The sequence below is a fragment of the Podarcis muralis genome, chromosome 6 (assembly GCF_964188315.1).
Source record: "Podarcis muralis chromosome 6, rPodMur119.hap1.1, whole genome shotgun sequence".
NCBI classification, from domain to species: domain Eukaryota; kingdom Metazoa; phylum Chordata; class Lepidosauria; order Squamata; family Lacertidae; genus Podarcis; species Podarcis muralis.
The window spans coordinates 15,670,019-15,682,354 of record NC_135660.1 but is presented as its reverse complement, the minus strand read 5'-3'; the positions used below and the strand labels follow the sequence as shown (position 1 = coordinate 15,682,354).

Below are 12,336 nucleotides of genomic sequence, written 5' to 3'. Positions count from 1 at the left end.
TGGAAAATGAGAGTACCCCTAAACATATTTTTTAGAAAAAAAGCACTGCTCCTACCTAATATCCCAGCTTTACTTCCCAGGAACAAAGTAGAAAGCATTTCATTTCATCTGTAGCCTCTATTTGCCAACAAAGAAAGAAAGAAAGAAAGAAAGAAAGAAAGAAAGAAAGACCATAGTAGTCTATTTGAACTCTTTCATGTGTCAGATGTAGGCATGTCAGTTTTCAGAGCATTCCAACTATAAACATGGAGAAGGAGAACTCGAGACATCTTAGTACTGTATAAAGTGAGAAGTTTTAAGATTCTCTGTTCTTTAGGGCAGTAAATTCGATATGCTAATCTAGTTCATTGTCACCAAATTATATGTAATATGAACCAAGAAAGATCATATTCCTTTCCTAAGCTTTGGTATTGATTTTTGCTGTTTCTGTCATGTGTTTTGATTGTGTCTTATGTAAATGCATTTTCAAGAAATGCCTTCCTTAGTTATAGGTCACTTATTCTTCCAAAATAGCAAACTTTTTAACTATTGCCTGCAGAGGAAAAACGCTTTCCTGTGTGCTGGTCAGTAAGTTACAATAAAATCATTAGCTCAAGCTGCTGTGGAAATGTACCACAGTTAAGTTTTGAGGGGGAGTATAGAGAAAGAGTGTGCCAGGGAAAACAGATGCAAATAAAATTACAGGATTGGAAAGCTGCAGAACAAGTTCCTTATTTTCCCAAATGACTTGCAATGTAAACTTCCTGGTATTTAATCTCAGTTCAGAGTTCCTAGTTCAGTAGAGAAATTATGTGAATTGAAAGTATACTATCGTTGAGTTTCTTTATTTGCATTAGTGAAAGTGACCTAGACGCCAGACTGGATTGCAGCCATTGCTTCCATATTTTCCCACTTCTTTGCACTCATGAGAGCTAGAGTCCTAAGTTTTGTAACAAAACTAAGATTGTAGGGTTGAACAATAAACACACCCATGAGTCCGCATACCTGATGTGTTACACTTAATGTAATGGTTTTTGTAGGTTGTGAGTCATTGATGATGTGTTCATACTGGAGTGTAAGAGCACAATGTCATCTTCATTTGACTGTTCTTCCTGTTTCCTTCATTCTGAAAGTAAGGATTTTGTTGAGATGGTGAGGTGGAGCAGGCAACTTTTTAACCTTGGCACACCTAGAATCATTGTTATACAAAGTAAACATTAATTCTGGTAAGCACTAAATATCCTCAGGCATACTTAAGAACACCTGCCCATATTTCTTTTCTTTTTTTGTTCTTTGTTTTGCTAAACTTGTACCACAATTGTTTCTTTGCTTGGCTGAAGAAAAACAGGTTTGTTCTCTTAGTGTCCTTGAATGAAAACTTTCTTCTTTAATTGCAACAATTCATTTCTGTGCAATATTCAGTGTCTGTCTTAGATGCCCTTGTTTAATCAGTTTTGAGCATAGTACAAAGGAAGAGATGTTGTCCTTTAGCTTTGGGTGCCAGTTGTATCTCAAATGACTTAGGATGAATTCCCAAATATACAAATGGTATTTAGGATGGTGAAAAAGATATTTTTTACAGAAATTGTGAAGTTTTGAGAAAAGAGAGCCATTACATCTCAAGAGAACCATTTCACATAGTATTATGTATCTGTAAATACATTCACAGCCTAGGACCCTCGTACCTACGGGACCGCCTCTCCCGGTATGCCTCACGGAGAGCCTCAAGGTCCATAAATAGCAACACCCTAGTGGTCCTGGGCCCTAAGGAAGTTAGATTAGCTTCAACCAGAGGCAGGGCCTTTTCAACACTGGCTCCGGCCTGGTAAAACGCTCTGCCTCATGAGACCAGGGCCCTGCAGGATCTGATTTCTTTCCACAGGGCCTGTAAGACAGAGTTGTTCCACCTGGCCTTTGGCTTGGAGCCAATTTGATTCCCTCCCCCTCTTTCCCCCCCTTTTCCCTCCTGTGATGAGGCTGCATTTTAATCTTTTAATGTTTCAATATTTTAATTGTTGTATTTTAAACTTGTTTTTAACTTGTATTCATTCACCGTGTTTTTATTATTGCTTGTTAGCTGCCCTGAGCCCGGCCTTGGCTGGGGAGGGCGGGGTATAAATAAAAATTATTATTATTATTATTATTAAATCTGAGTTTGCTGATATTGTCAACAAAAAGTTGTTATCAATCACAGCTCTTCAGCATGCATACATGTCTGCAAACTTGTTTGTTACAGTCATTAAATGTTTGCATGTAAAAATCTTAATGTGTGAAATGGCTCTGAAAAAAAGCTAGTTATTCTTTGTGTAGCTGTGAGAATAACTTTAGCCAGCCTTGAACACCAAGAAAACCCTACTGGATCAGGCCCATGGCCCATCTAGTCTAGCATCCTGTTTTTTTTTTTGGTGGCTAGCCAGATGCCCATGGGAAGTCTGCAGGCAGGGCATAAGAACATAAGTTTTCTCCTGTTCTTGTTCCTCAAGCGGCATGCTGCCTCTGATATTGGAGGTAGTATACAGCCATCATAACGAGTAACCGTTTGAAGCCCATGTCCTCCATGAATGTAAGCCTTGCAAAGTTTGTTTATGGCTTCTTTTATTGGCATATAAAATAGATTAAATCTGCACCTATAAATCTCAAAGGATGGGAGTGGGGAGCAGGAACTATATTCTTTTTAAAAGACTCACTCTATCATAGAAAATATTGTGAATCTGATATGCTAATGCAACTTCAAGAAACACACTTTTAGAGGAAAATTGGCACATATTTAGTTTATCCAGTGAATGTGGGGGTGTAATGACAGATTTTGTTTGCTAGGCTTAAGTCAAAATATTTTAAAAATAAACAGTTCATAATTTTCCTTCTTTAGATTGGAAAGCAATTAGGTAGTTTCTCTGAAATCTGAGCTGACATAATCAAGAACTCCAAAGAGAATATTACCCTTGGTTGTAGGAATATGTTAAGGAGCAGCTTGACTCAAGTTGAGTTGTATTCATTGAATGAATTCATTTCTTTCTAGGGGATCCATGTACTGTTTCTTCTCAGCTGGAATTGGAAGAAGCTTTTCGGTTGTATGAACTAAACAAAGATTCAGAACTCCTAATACATGGTAACGTGGTATAATACTGCGTGTGTGTGTGTGTGTGTGTGTGTGTTCATGCATGCACGCATGAGAGAAAGAGGGACAGAGAGGAAGGAAGGAACATATTCTTTCTTCAGCCTGCATGAACGACCTCTATTTTAATATTTTAATGTTCATCAGCTTTGTTTTTTAAAAACACTTGTGTTCAAAGTCTGAAGGAGCAAGTTACCCTTCTTTAGGGATATTTGTTTTACATACCATATTTGTCCACCTGCTTTCTTACCCATGCAAAAGGTTTTCTGGGGAGGGAATAAACAAAAATATTTTTAACTATTCTAGACATCACTTTGGCGCATCCGCTCCTGATTTGAGGAGTGGAGAATACACAGGCTTTCCTCATTAGTTTTTTGTTTAGTGCTAATGTCTTTTCAACTACAGTGGTACCTCAGGTTACGAACTTAATTCGTTCCTTAGGTCCATTCTTAACCTTTCGCTAATGGGGCCTGCTGTTGTGCCACCGGTGCACAATTTCCGTTCTCATCCTGAGGGAAAGTTCTCAACCCGAGGTACTACTTCTGGGTTAGCGGAGTTTGTAACCCGAAGCTTTGTAACATGAGGTACCACGTAGTTTAAAGTACAGTGGTACCTCGCAAGACGAACGCCTCGCAAGATGGAAAACCCGCTAGACGAAAGGGTTTTCCGTTTTGGAGGCGCTTCGCAAAACGAATTTCCCTATGGGCTTGCTTCGCAAGACGACAGCCCATAGGGAAATCTCCGGGACAGCGGGGAAGCGCAGCGCGTCTTCCCCGCTGTCCTCGGACCTCCTCCGAAGGCTGGCGGCGGGGCGGGGACAGCTCCTCCTGCCGCCGCCGGGCTTCGGAACGATGCCCCGATGCCGGTCGGCAGGTGGGAACGCCTCCCACCGCCGCCCGCCATCGGGACCATGCCCCGATGCCGGGGGCGGGCGGGAACACCTCCCCCCGCCGCCCGCCATCGGGACCATGCCCCGATGCCGGGCAGCGGGCGGGAACGCCTCCCCCCGCCCCCCGCCATTGGGACCATGCCCCGATGCCGAGCGGCGGGGACGGGGCGGGGCATGGTCACCGCCGCCGGCGTTTAAAAGCACTCTGGGGAAAGCAGCGAAGCGCGCTGCTTTCCCCGAGCATCGGGAAGTCCGGCGGGGGTCCTTGGGATTCCCTCCCAGCCCCCGCCTTTAAAAGCACTCTGGGGAAAGCAGCGAAGCGTGCTGCTTTCCCCGAGCATCGGGAAGTCCGGCGGGGGTCCTTGGGATTCCCTCCCAGCCCCCGCCTTTAAAAGCACTCTGGGGAAAGCAGCGAAGCGCGCTGCTTTCCCCGAGCATCGGGAAGTCCGGCGGGGGTCCTTGGGAATTCCCTCCCAGCCCCCGCCTTTAAAAGCACTCTGGGGAAAGCAGCGAAGCGCGCTGCTTTCCCCGAGCATCGGGAAGTCCGGCGGGGGTCCTTGGGATTCCCTCCCAGCCCCCGCCTTTAAAAGCACTCTGGGGAAAGCAGCGAAGCACGCTGCTTTCCCCGAGCATCGGGAAGTCCGGCGGGGGTCCTTGGGATTCCCTCCCAGCTCCCGCCTTTAAAAGCACTCTGGGGAAAGCAGCGAAGCGCGCTGCTTTCCCCGAGCATCGGGAAGTCCGGCGGGGGTCCTTGGGATTCCCTCCCAGCCCCCGCCTTTAAAAGCACTCTGGGGAAAGCAGCGAAGCGCGCTGCTTTCCCCGAGCATCGGGAAGTCCGGCGGGGGTCCTTGGGATTCCCTCCCAGCCCCCGCCTTTAAAAGCACTCGGGGGAAAGCAGCGAAGCGCGGCGCGCTTTGTTGCTTTCCCCGGAGTGCTTTTAAACGCGGGCGGCTGGGAGGGAATCCCTTGGACCCTCGCCGGACTTCAAAAGAGCTGCGGGAAGTCCGGGGGGGTCCACGGGATTCCCTCACCGCCGCCCACCTTTAAAAGCACTCCGGGGAAAGCAGCAAAGCGCGGCGCGCTTTGTTGCTTTCTCCGGAGTGCTTTTAAACGCAGGCGGCTGGGAGGGAATCCCTTGGACCCTCGCCGGACTTCAAAAGAGCTGCGGGAAGTCCGGCGGGGGTCCAAAGGATTCCCTCACTGCCGCCCACCTTTAGAAGCGCTCGGGGAAAGCAGCGCGCTTCGCTGCTTTCCCCAGAGTCCTTTTAAACGCAGGCGGCAGTGAGGGAATCCCTTGGACCCCCGCCGGACTTCCCGCAGCTCTTTTGAAGTCCTGTGGGGGGGAGAAGGGCTTTTCTTCCTACCGCCAGCCTTCAGAACAGCCTTCTGAAGGCTGGCGGTGGGAAGAAAAGCCCTTGTCCCCCCCACCCAGCCTTCAGAAGAGGTCGGGGGACAGACTGTCCCCAGACCTGGTCTGAAGGCGGTTTCCCTAGGAACGCATTAATTGATTTTCAATGCATTCCTATGGGAAACCGTGCTTCGCAAGACGAAAAACTCGCAAGAAGAAAAAACTCTTGGAACGAATTAATTTCGTCTTGCGAGGCACCACTGTACAGTGGTACATACTCGGGTTACAGGCGCTTCAGGTTACATACACTTCAGGTTACATACTCTGCTAACCCAGAAATATTACCTCGGGTTAAGAACTTTGCTTCAGGATGAGAACAGAAATTGTGCTCTGGTGGCGCGGTGGCAGTGGGAGGCCCCATTAGCTAAAGTGGTGCTTCAGGTTAAGAACAGTTTCAGGTTAAGAACAGACCTCCAGAACGAGTTCTTAAGTTCTTAACCTGAGATACCACTGTATAGCGGTGCAATCCTATGTCCAACAGGAAGGATGCACATTCCTTAGTGTAAGAATTTAAACCAGCCCCAATCATCCAATGGATGCACAGCAAAATGACAAGGGATTCTATAATCTCACTGTCCCTTTGGAGCAGCAAAGCTTTTTTTGTATTAACAGTGCTGCACAAGAGTAGAATGAAGCACTGGTGACTTAGCCCCCTAAACATGTCCTGTGCTGGGACTAATCTGGTGCTAGCATTAGGATATGAAAAATAGTTGTTTCTTTCACAGACATAAAAATTCATCATTCTATAAATGCTACTACTTCATGCTAGTGGCTCATAGAATTGGGATGCACATCCTTAATTGTGTTTACCTACAGAATATGTGCCCACTTGGCATTATTAATCCCTCCAAATAGTTATCTGAAAAATACCTTTTGTAATCTGAAACCATAGCCTTGGACTCTGAGAGAAGTTAACTTAAGAAAGGTCACAGAAGGGCCGCTTCCCATCTCCTCTCCCCTCCAGCTGCCCTCACCCCTTGGAAAGGTTCTCTGGAGGATTGAGGGACCCTCCTGGTCAATGTTGCATGGGCACAGGGGGCTGCTAGTAGATTAGAAAGTGTATCAAAATTTGTCTACCCACTTTTGATCATCCTTCACATTCCCCTTCAGTGACATCCTAGAGAGACTTTGGAGGGGTTGTAACAGGGAAGAGAGAATATAAAATTTTCTTTTCGAAACTTCCTTCAGTTAACTTATACCAAGATCCAAACACTAAAATCCTGATGTGCAAAACATATTTTTATTCTAGAGTAGATACTTGTTCAAATGTGAATTATGGAACAGTGGTTCAGATTAATTTTCCGTAAAGGTGCTCAGATAAAATGCTTGTTACGAGTAAAGTTCTGGTGTACTTGAAACAACTGTTGTCTTCGTGACTATTTCTATCGTTACAGATTTTACACTTCTTGCTAGTAGGAAGTTGAGTGGGAGAAATATAAATACCATGGATAACTTTTTTATTTTTATATGAATGCTATTTACCTTTCTGAGGCACTTATGTGATCCATTCTTAACTGAAAGAGTCCTTTAGAAACACATTTGGAGATGGCTTTTGAAATGTGACTTCGTATATGTGGCCTGCATGTGCCCTAGATGACACTGAATGCTCAGTTCTCTCCTTTGTAACTTAGGGCCACTGCTCATGCAACCAAGCAGTTTGGCACTGATTTCTGATGCATATTTTATCTTTTCACATATCATTAAAATAATAGCTAATGCAGTATTACTGATTTCCCCCCCTCCCCCAGTGTTTCCTTGTGTACCAGAAAGGCCTGGAATGCCCTGTCCAGGGGAAGATAGTAAGTATAATTATTTGAAATATTCAGCGTTATCATATTTTTAAAATCTGGATCCTTGTTGTGTTTTTGTAGTGAGTTGTTTGTTTATACTTATTAAATATAAATATACCACTCTTCATCCAAAGATCTCAAGGTGGTTCACAGCATAAAAATCAAAATGAGAACAGAAAATACATAATAAAACAAAAACAAACAAATAACCTCATTCTATAAACACATTTAAAAGGCCATAGAATATTAATGAGCCAGAGGCCTGGCTATTAAGAACTGTTTTCACCTGCCACCTAAAAATATGTAATGAAGGCGTCAGGCGAGCCTCCCTAAATTTTACCTAAATTAAAAATATACATAACTTTCAATTTTATGACTGACTGGTGAGTACAGTATGGTGGTTAATCAAATAAACTGCGACCCAAGAAACTCCAGTTTAAATCTCACTTTATCTGTGATGTTACTGATGGTGATAGGCAAGCTGGTAGCTATCACTCAAGATCCATAACATGGGGATAAGAACGCTAGCCAACCTTCAAGGCCAGTTTTAAGGTTTACTGAGATTATGTGATACACCAGAGTAAAAACCTTTATGAATACAAAGTAATTGTTAAATATTTGGGTAATCTATTTACATATGCTTGACTTGCATAATTCTTGAAACTGGGCTCAGTTTGATATCTAGGGACAAAGCAAGCAGCCTTCTCTGGAGTTTTTGCGTGATTGTTTCTAATTTCTCCCCCTAGAGTCTATTTATCGTCGAGGTGCACGGCGATGGCGAAAGCTCTATTGTGCAAATGGTCACACTTTCCAAGCCAAGCGATTCAACAGGGTAGGTTTTAATAGACTTTACGGAGACTTCTCTTTCATTTGTAGTTAACCTCTCCTAATAAATATCACCTTTTCGAAATGGACTTTGTCCTCCTGAGATATTAAATGCCTTTTTATTATACGTACTGATAATTAGGAAATGGGCCTTAAAAGATCAAATTTACTTTGTCAGCTGCAAGTCCAATCAGAGTTTATTTAGTTTTCCATATAATAGAACCTCATCTGTAGGACTATTTATTTCTGAGCACCCTGTGGTTTTCAACTAAATGTGCTGCTTTAAAAATGTGCTAAGTCCTTTAAATGGGAGAAAGCTTTGCTCGTGAGTGCTTATGCAGGGATTCAAAGTATTGGATTTAAAGCCCAACTTCTACAGAATATTGGGCACCCTTATTTGTTAGTACAGTGTACCTTACAGATGAGTCCGGTGATCATGGATAATGAAGGATCCTGACAACCAAGGAATGTTTACATAGTGCTTTATAACATACAAAGTGCTTCAGACATAGTAACCACCACATTGAGACGAGCGTATTTCTGTTTAATAACCCAGGAGATGAGCCACCCTTTCTCTGATGCATGCAGCCCCTTTGACTTGTCCCTTCACCACATAAGCAGTCAGTCCTGGAAGCCTCTAAATAATATTTTCCTATTCTAACTGAAACAGGAAACTGAAATTGCCAAAAGAAGCCAGGGTATTAAACCAACTTCATATATCAAGCACTCTTGGATGAAACTGATTATCTTGACGCATTTTAATCTGGCTTCAGACATGGTTATGGGACTGAATGAGCCTTTGTAGCTCTGCTAGATAACCTTCATCACAAGGAGAACAGAAGGAGTGAAACTCTTTTGTTCTGTTACAGGAAACAGTTCTTACTTGATATTTTTGTCAGTGGTTTTTGATAACCACTGGCAGTTGTATCCTTTTGAACCAACTCAGTGAGATGGGTATTGGAGGTGCTGTTTTACAGAGATTCAACAAAACTTAAAATTGGGTATTTTTATGCTCAGAATTTGTTATATATATAATCGTTTAATCAGATTGGTTATCTCATCATTGCGTTATAAAAATGTGTATATAGTCAAAAAGCCAGAGAATAAATAGAGAGGGGGAGAAATATTTTTTTTAAAAACCAAATTAACAAAACTGAGCATTTTAAATGTATGTAGTGGGGAACATAATTTTACCCTGAGATAGCCAGAAACAACACAAAAAAAAAGCACTTGTGAGCTATTTACTTTAACCATAACTTCAGAGCAACAGGTTATCAGATTTTTCAGTGTGGTATTTTGTGAGTAGATACCCTATTGCATGAGTCGTAGTTTGAGACTATCTAGATACTGTTAGTTAATGGTCATTTGCCTGTTTGTTTTTCAGAGAGCTCATTGTGCCATCTGCACTGATAGGATATGGGGACTGGGACGCCAGGGATACAAATGCATCAATTGTAAACTCCTCGTTCACAAAAAATGTCACAAACTGGTCAGCATAGAATGTGGCCGACACGCATTACCACAAGTAAGTGATATTGATAGCTATAACCTTCTTCAATGTGCATATAAATACACAAGTATACATAATGGTTTTACTAAGACTGTTATAGGGACCTGGGGTGGGATTAGCCTAACATGCCCCATTAGTGTAAGCCCTGTGCTAAGACTCCCACATGCAATGTGGCTTCTTCCCCATATCCCCCAAATAGGCTCTGGGGGTTGGAGAACCTCCAGACCAGTGTGCTGGGGGAGGTGAGGGGGGTGGTTCTGTTTGACAAGCTGATAAATTTGTACAGATGGAACAACTGGAAGAGCACAAAAGCTGAATGCCACACTTGACTTTCACTTCTTTGATTCTGGTTTTGATTTCTGATGTTGCCGCACTAAAATATAACACAGCTGGTTTGCTTTACTGTGAAAGTGAATTTAGATGCCAGTATGGGCACTTCAGTCCTGCTTGATTTTGATAACTAAACGATCCTAGCTTTTGAACTTGAGGAGTATATTTTGAGAACCCACCTCATTTTTGTGATTATAAGTTGTTTTAAACTGTTTTTGATACTGGGTTTTATTGTTGTGATTGTTGTGATCAGGCCTGGGACCTTACTGTGAAGTGTGGGTAATTATTATTAAATAACAACAACAACAATAATTTTGAATGAATTTTGAATTTGTGTTTTAATGAATGAAACACAAAAATTGTGAGGCCCTTAAATTTTGCACCAGACCTTGTGGCTTCTGATCAAAGATTTATATAGTCTGGTCTGTGCATTAATTATTTTGAAGAATGCTCTACTCTGTTTAGTGGGATTTACTCCCAAGTACAAGAGCATAGGATTGAAATCTTAGATTTAGACTGCCAGTTCTGCAGTTTGAGACAATGACATAGCTCCTTGTAGAAAACAGAAAAGTTGTAATCTTATTCTTTGACTTTTTGTAGGAGTCTATGGATCCTTCATCAGTGCATCTTGATAACATGGAACCAGGTAAGAACAGTGCTTTCTGTAATTATATTGAAAGGACCAAATGTGACACCCCCCCAAAAAATGAATTAGCGCTTATTTGCATGATTATTTCTGGGTTTTATCCAACACTGCATGTAGTGTTCCACTTATACAGCAGGACTTTCTTGGAACAGATTTTGAGGGTTCAAGGGAGAGGAAGTGCCATCGTGCAGGCAAAAGTATGCTGCATGAGCAGAATGGCGGTGTTGAATACAATCTTCTATTTTTAAAATCTACTGTGAGCAAGAAGCAAAAATATGTATTCTTCACTGACTTTAAATGAATCATTTACAGTGGTGCCCCGCAAGACGAATGCCTCACAAGACGGAAAACTTGCTAGACGAAAGGGTTTTCTGTTTTTTGAGTCGTTCCGCAAGACGAATTTCCCTATGGGCTTGCTTCGCAAGACGAAACGTCTTGCGAGTTCTTGCGAGTTTGTTTCCTTTTTCTTAAAGTCGCTAAGCCGTTAATAGCCGCTAAGCCGCTAATAGCCGTGCTTCACAAGACGAAAAAACCGCAAGACGAAGAGACTCGCGGAACGGATTAATTTCGTCTTGCGAGGCACCACTGTATTTGTGATCTCTATATAAAACCATCTTTAGAAGTGTGTTCTATTAACTGCAGGGAACGGGCACAGCCATGCCTACCCATTTAATTTCATGTAATTTACTGTGTGGTTCCCTGTGGATGTACAGAAGATGACTTCGTAATATGGCCGTGTTTGGGATAGCGCAGCAAAATTAATTAATTTGTAGGACATTCTAGCAGACTTTGCCAATTTACCATCTTAGAAGCATAAAAGCAAAGAGGAATTTCTAATCACTTGCAGAAAGGAATTGCATTTGCCTGTAATTTTGATATTATCTTTACATTTTTTTACTTTTAGTGATTCCTTATCATCCTTCAAGTCATGAAAGTTTGGACCATGTTGGTGAAGAAAAGGAGGTATTCTAATTGTTTTATGTCTTGGTTTTTTACTTAGTTATCTGTGCATTTCTGGAATACTAAGAAACTTACCTGTATCTTCCAACACGACATAGGCAGGTCAGTTAGCCTATTGTTAATAGAATTTTTGAGGTCAGAAAAGCTCTCAGAGATCTGACAGTATTACCTACCCAGGGCAATTCTATTTAAATGTTTCCATCTACCCATAGGCAACAAGTATTAGAGAAAGTGGTAAAGTATCTTCCAGCCTGGGTCTCCAAGATTTTGATCTACTTCGAGTTATAGGGAGAGGAAGTTATGCGAAAGTACTTCTGGTTCGGTTAAAGAAGACTGAGCGCATTTATGCAATGAAAGTTGTGAAAAAGGAACTAGTAAATGATGATGAGGTGAGTACCGTAGTATTTCTGTTAAATGAACTGTTCTTTAAATTATGTTTTGTATGAATGGTGGCATATTAGTTGTCAGATAACTCCCCTGTAATTTGTGATCAAGTTTGATTGTATTCAGAGTGGCACTTCTGAGTTTGGTTCCTAACAAGTTAATCAGGTTTTCCACTAATTAAAACTCTGTCAGCAATTTAAAAGATATGGAAATGTTGGACCAATTCTCCTTTCAGGAAGAGCCCTTCCTGTTTATGTATAAAGACAATCTTGGGTACTCAAGGTTAGTCTCTCTGCATTGTGACATGATAGTTTTCTTAAACTATTTCTCAGACTTTTAATACACATTTGTATTGGCAAACCTCAAATAACTATTTGTGCTTAAAGACATTGATGGTATAAATCCATTTAAAGGAAGCTATCACCATAAGCAACTTAAAGACCATGGGGAGTTTAAGCCTGTTTTGAAATTGCATTGTTGTATAATTTTGGACGCGGGTG

General features: G+C 42.1%; 1 protein-coding gene across 1 annotated transcript in view; it reads left to right on the top strand.

Annotated features, from left to right (window-relative positions):
- PRKCI (protein kinase C iota) overlaps positions 1-12,336 on the top strand; it is a 36,870-nt gene that overhangs the window by 10,910 nt on the left and 13,624 nt on the right. Inside the window, exons 3-9 of the mRNA XM_028731558.2 lie at positions 2,999-3,088; positions 7,140-7,190; positions 7,928-8,013; positions 9,391-9,531; positions 10,447-10,492; positions 11,397-11,455; positions 11,665-11,841. Coding sequence (XP_028587391.2) covers positions 2,999-3,088; positions 7,140-7,190; positions 7,928-8,013; positions 9,391-9,531; positions 10,447-10,492; positions 11,397-11,455; positions 11,665-11,841 — 650 coding nt within the window. The remainder of the gene's footprint in view (positions 1-2,998; positions 3,089-7,139; positions 7,191-7,927; positions 8,014-9,390; positions 9,532-10,446; positions 10,493-11,396; positions 11,456-11,664; positions 11,842-12,336) is intronic.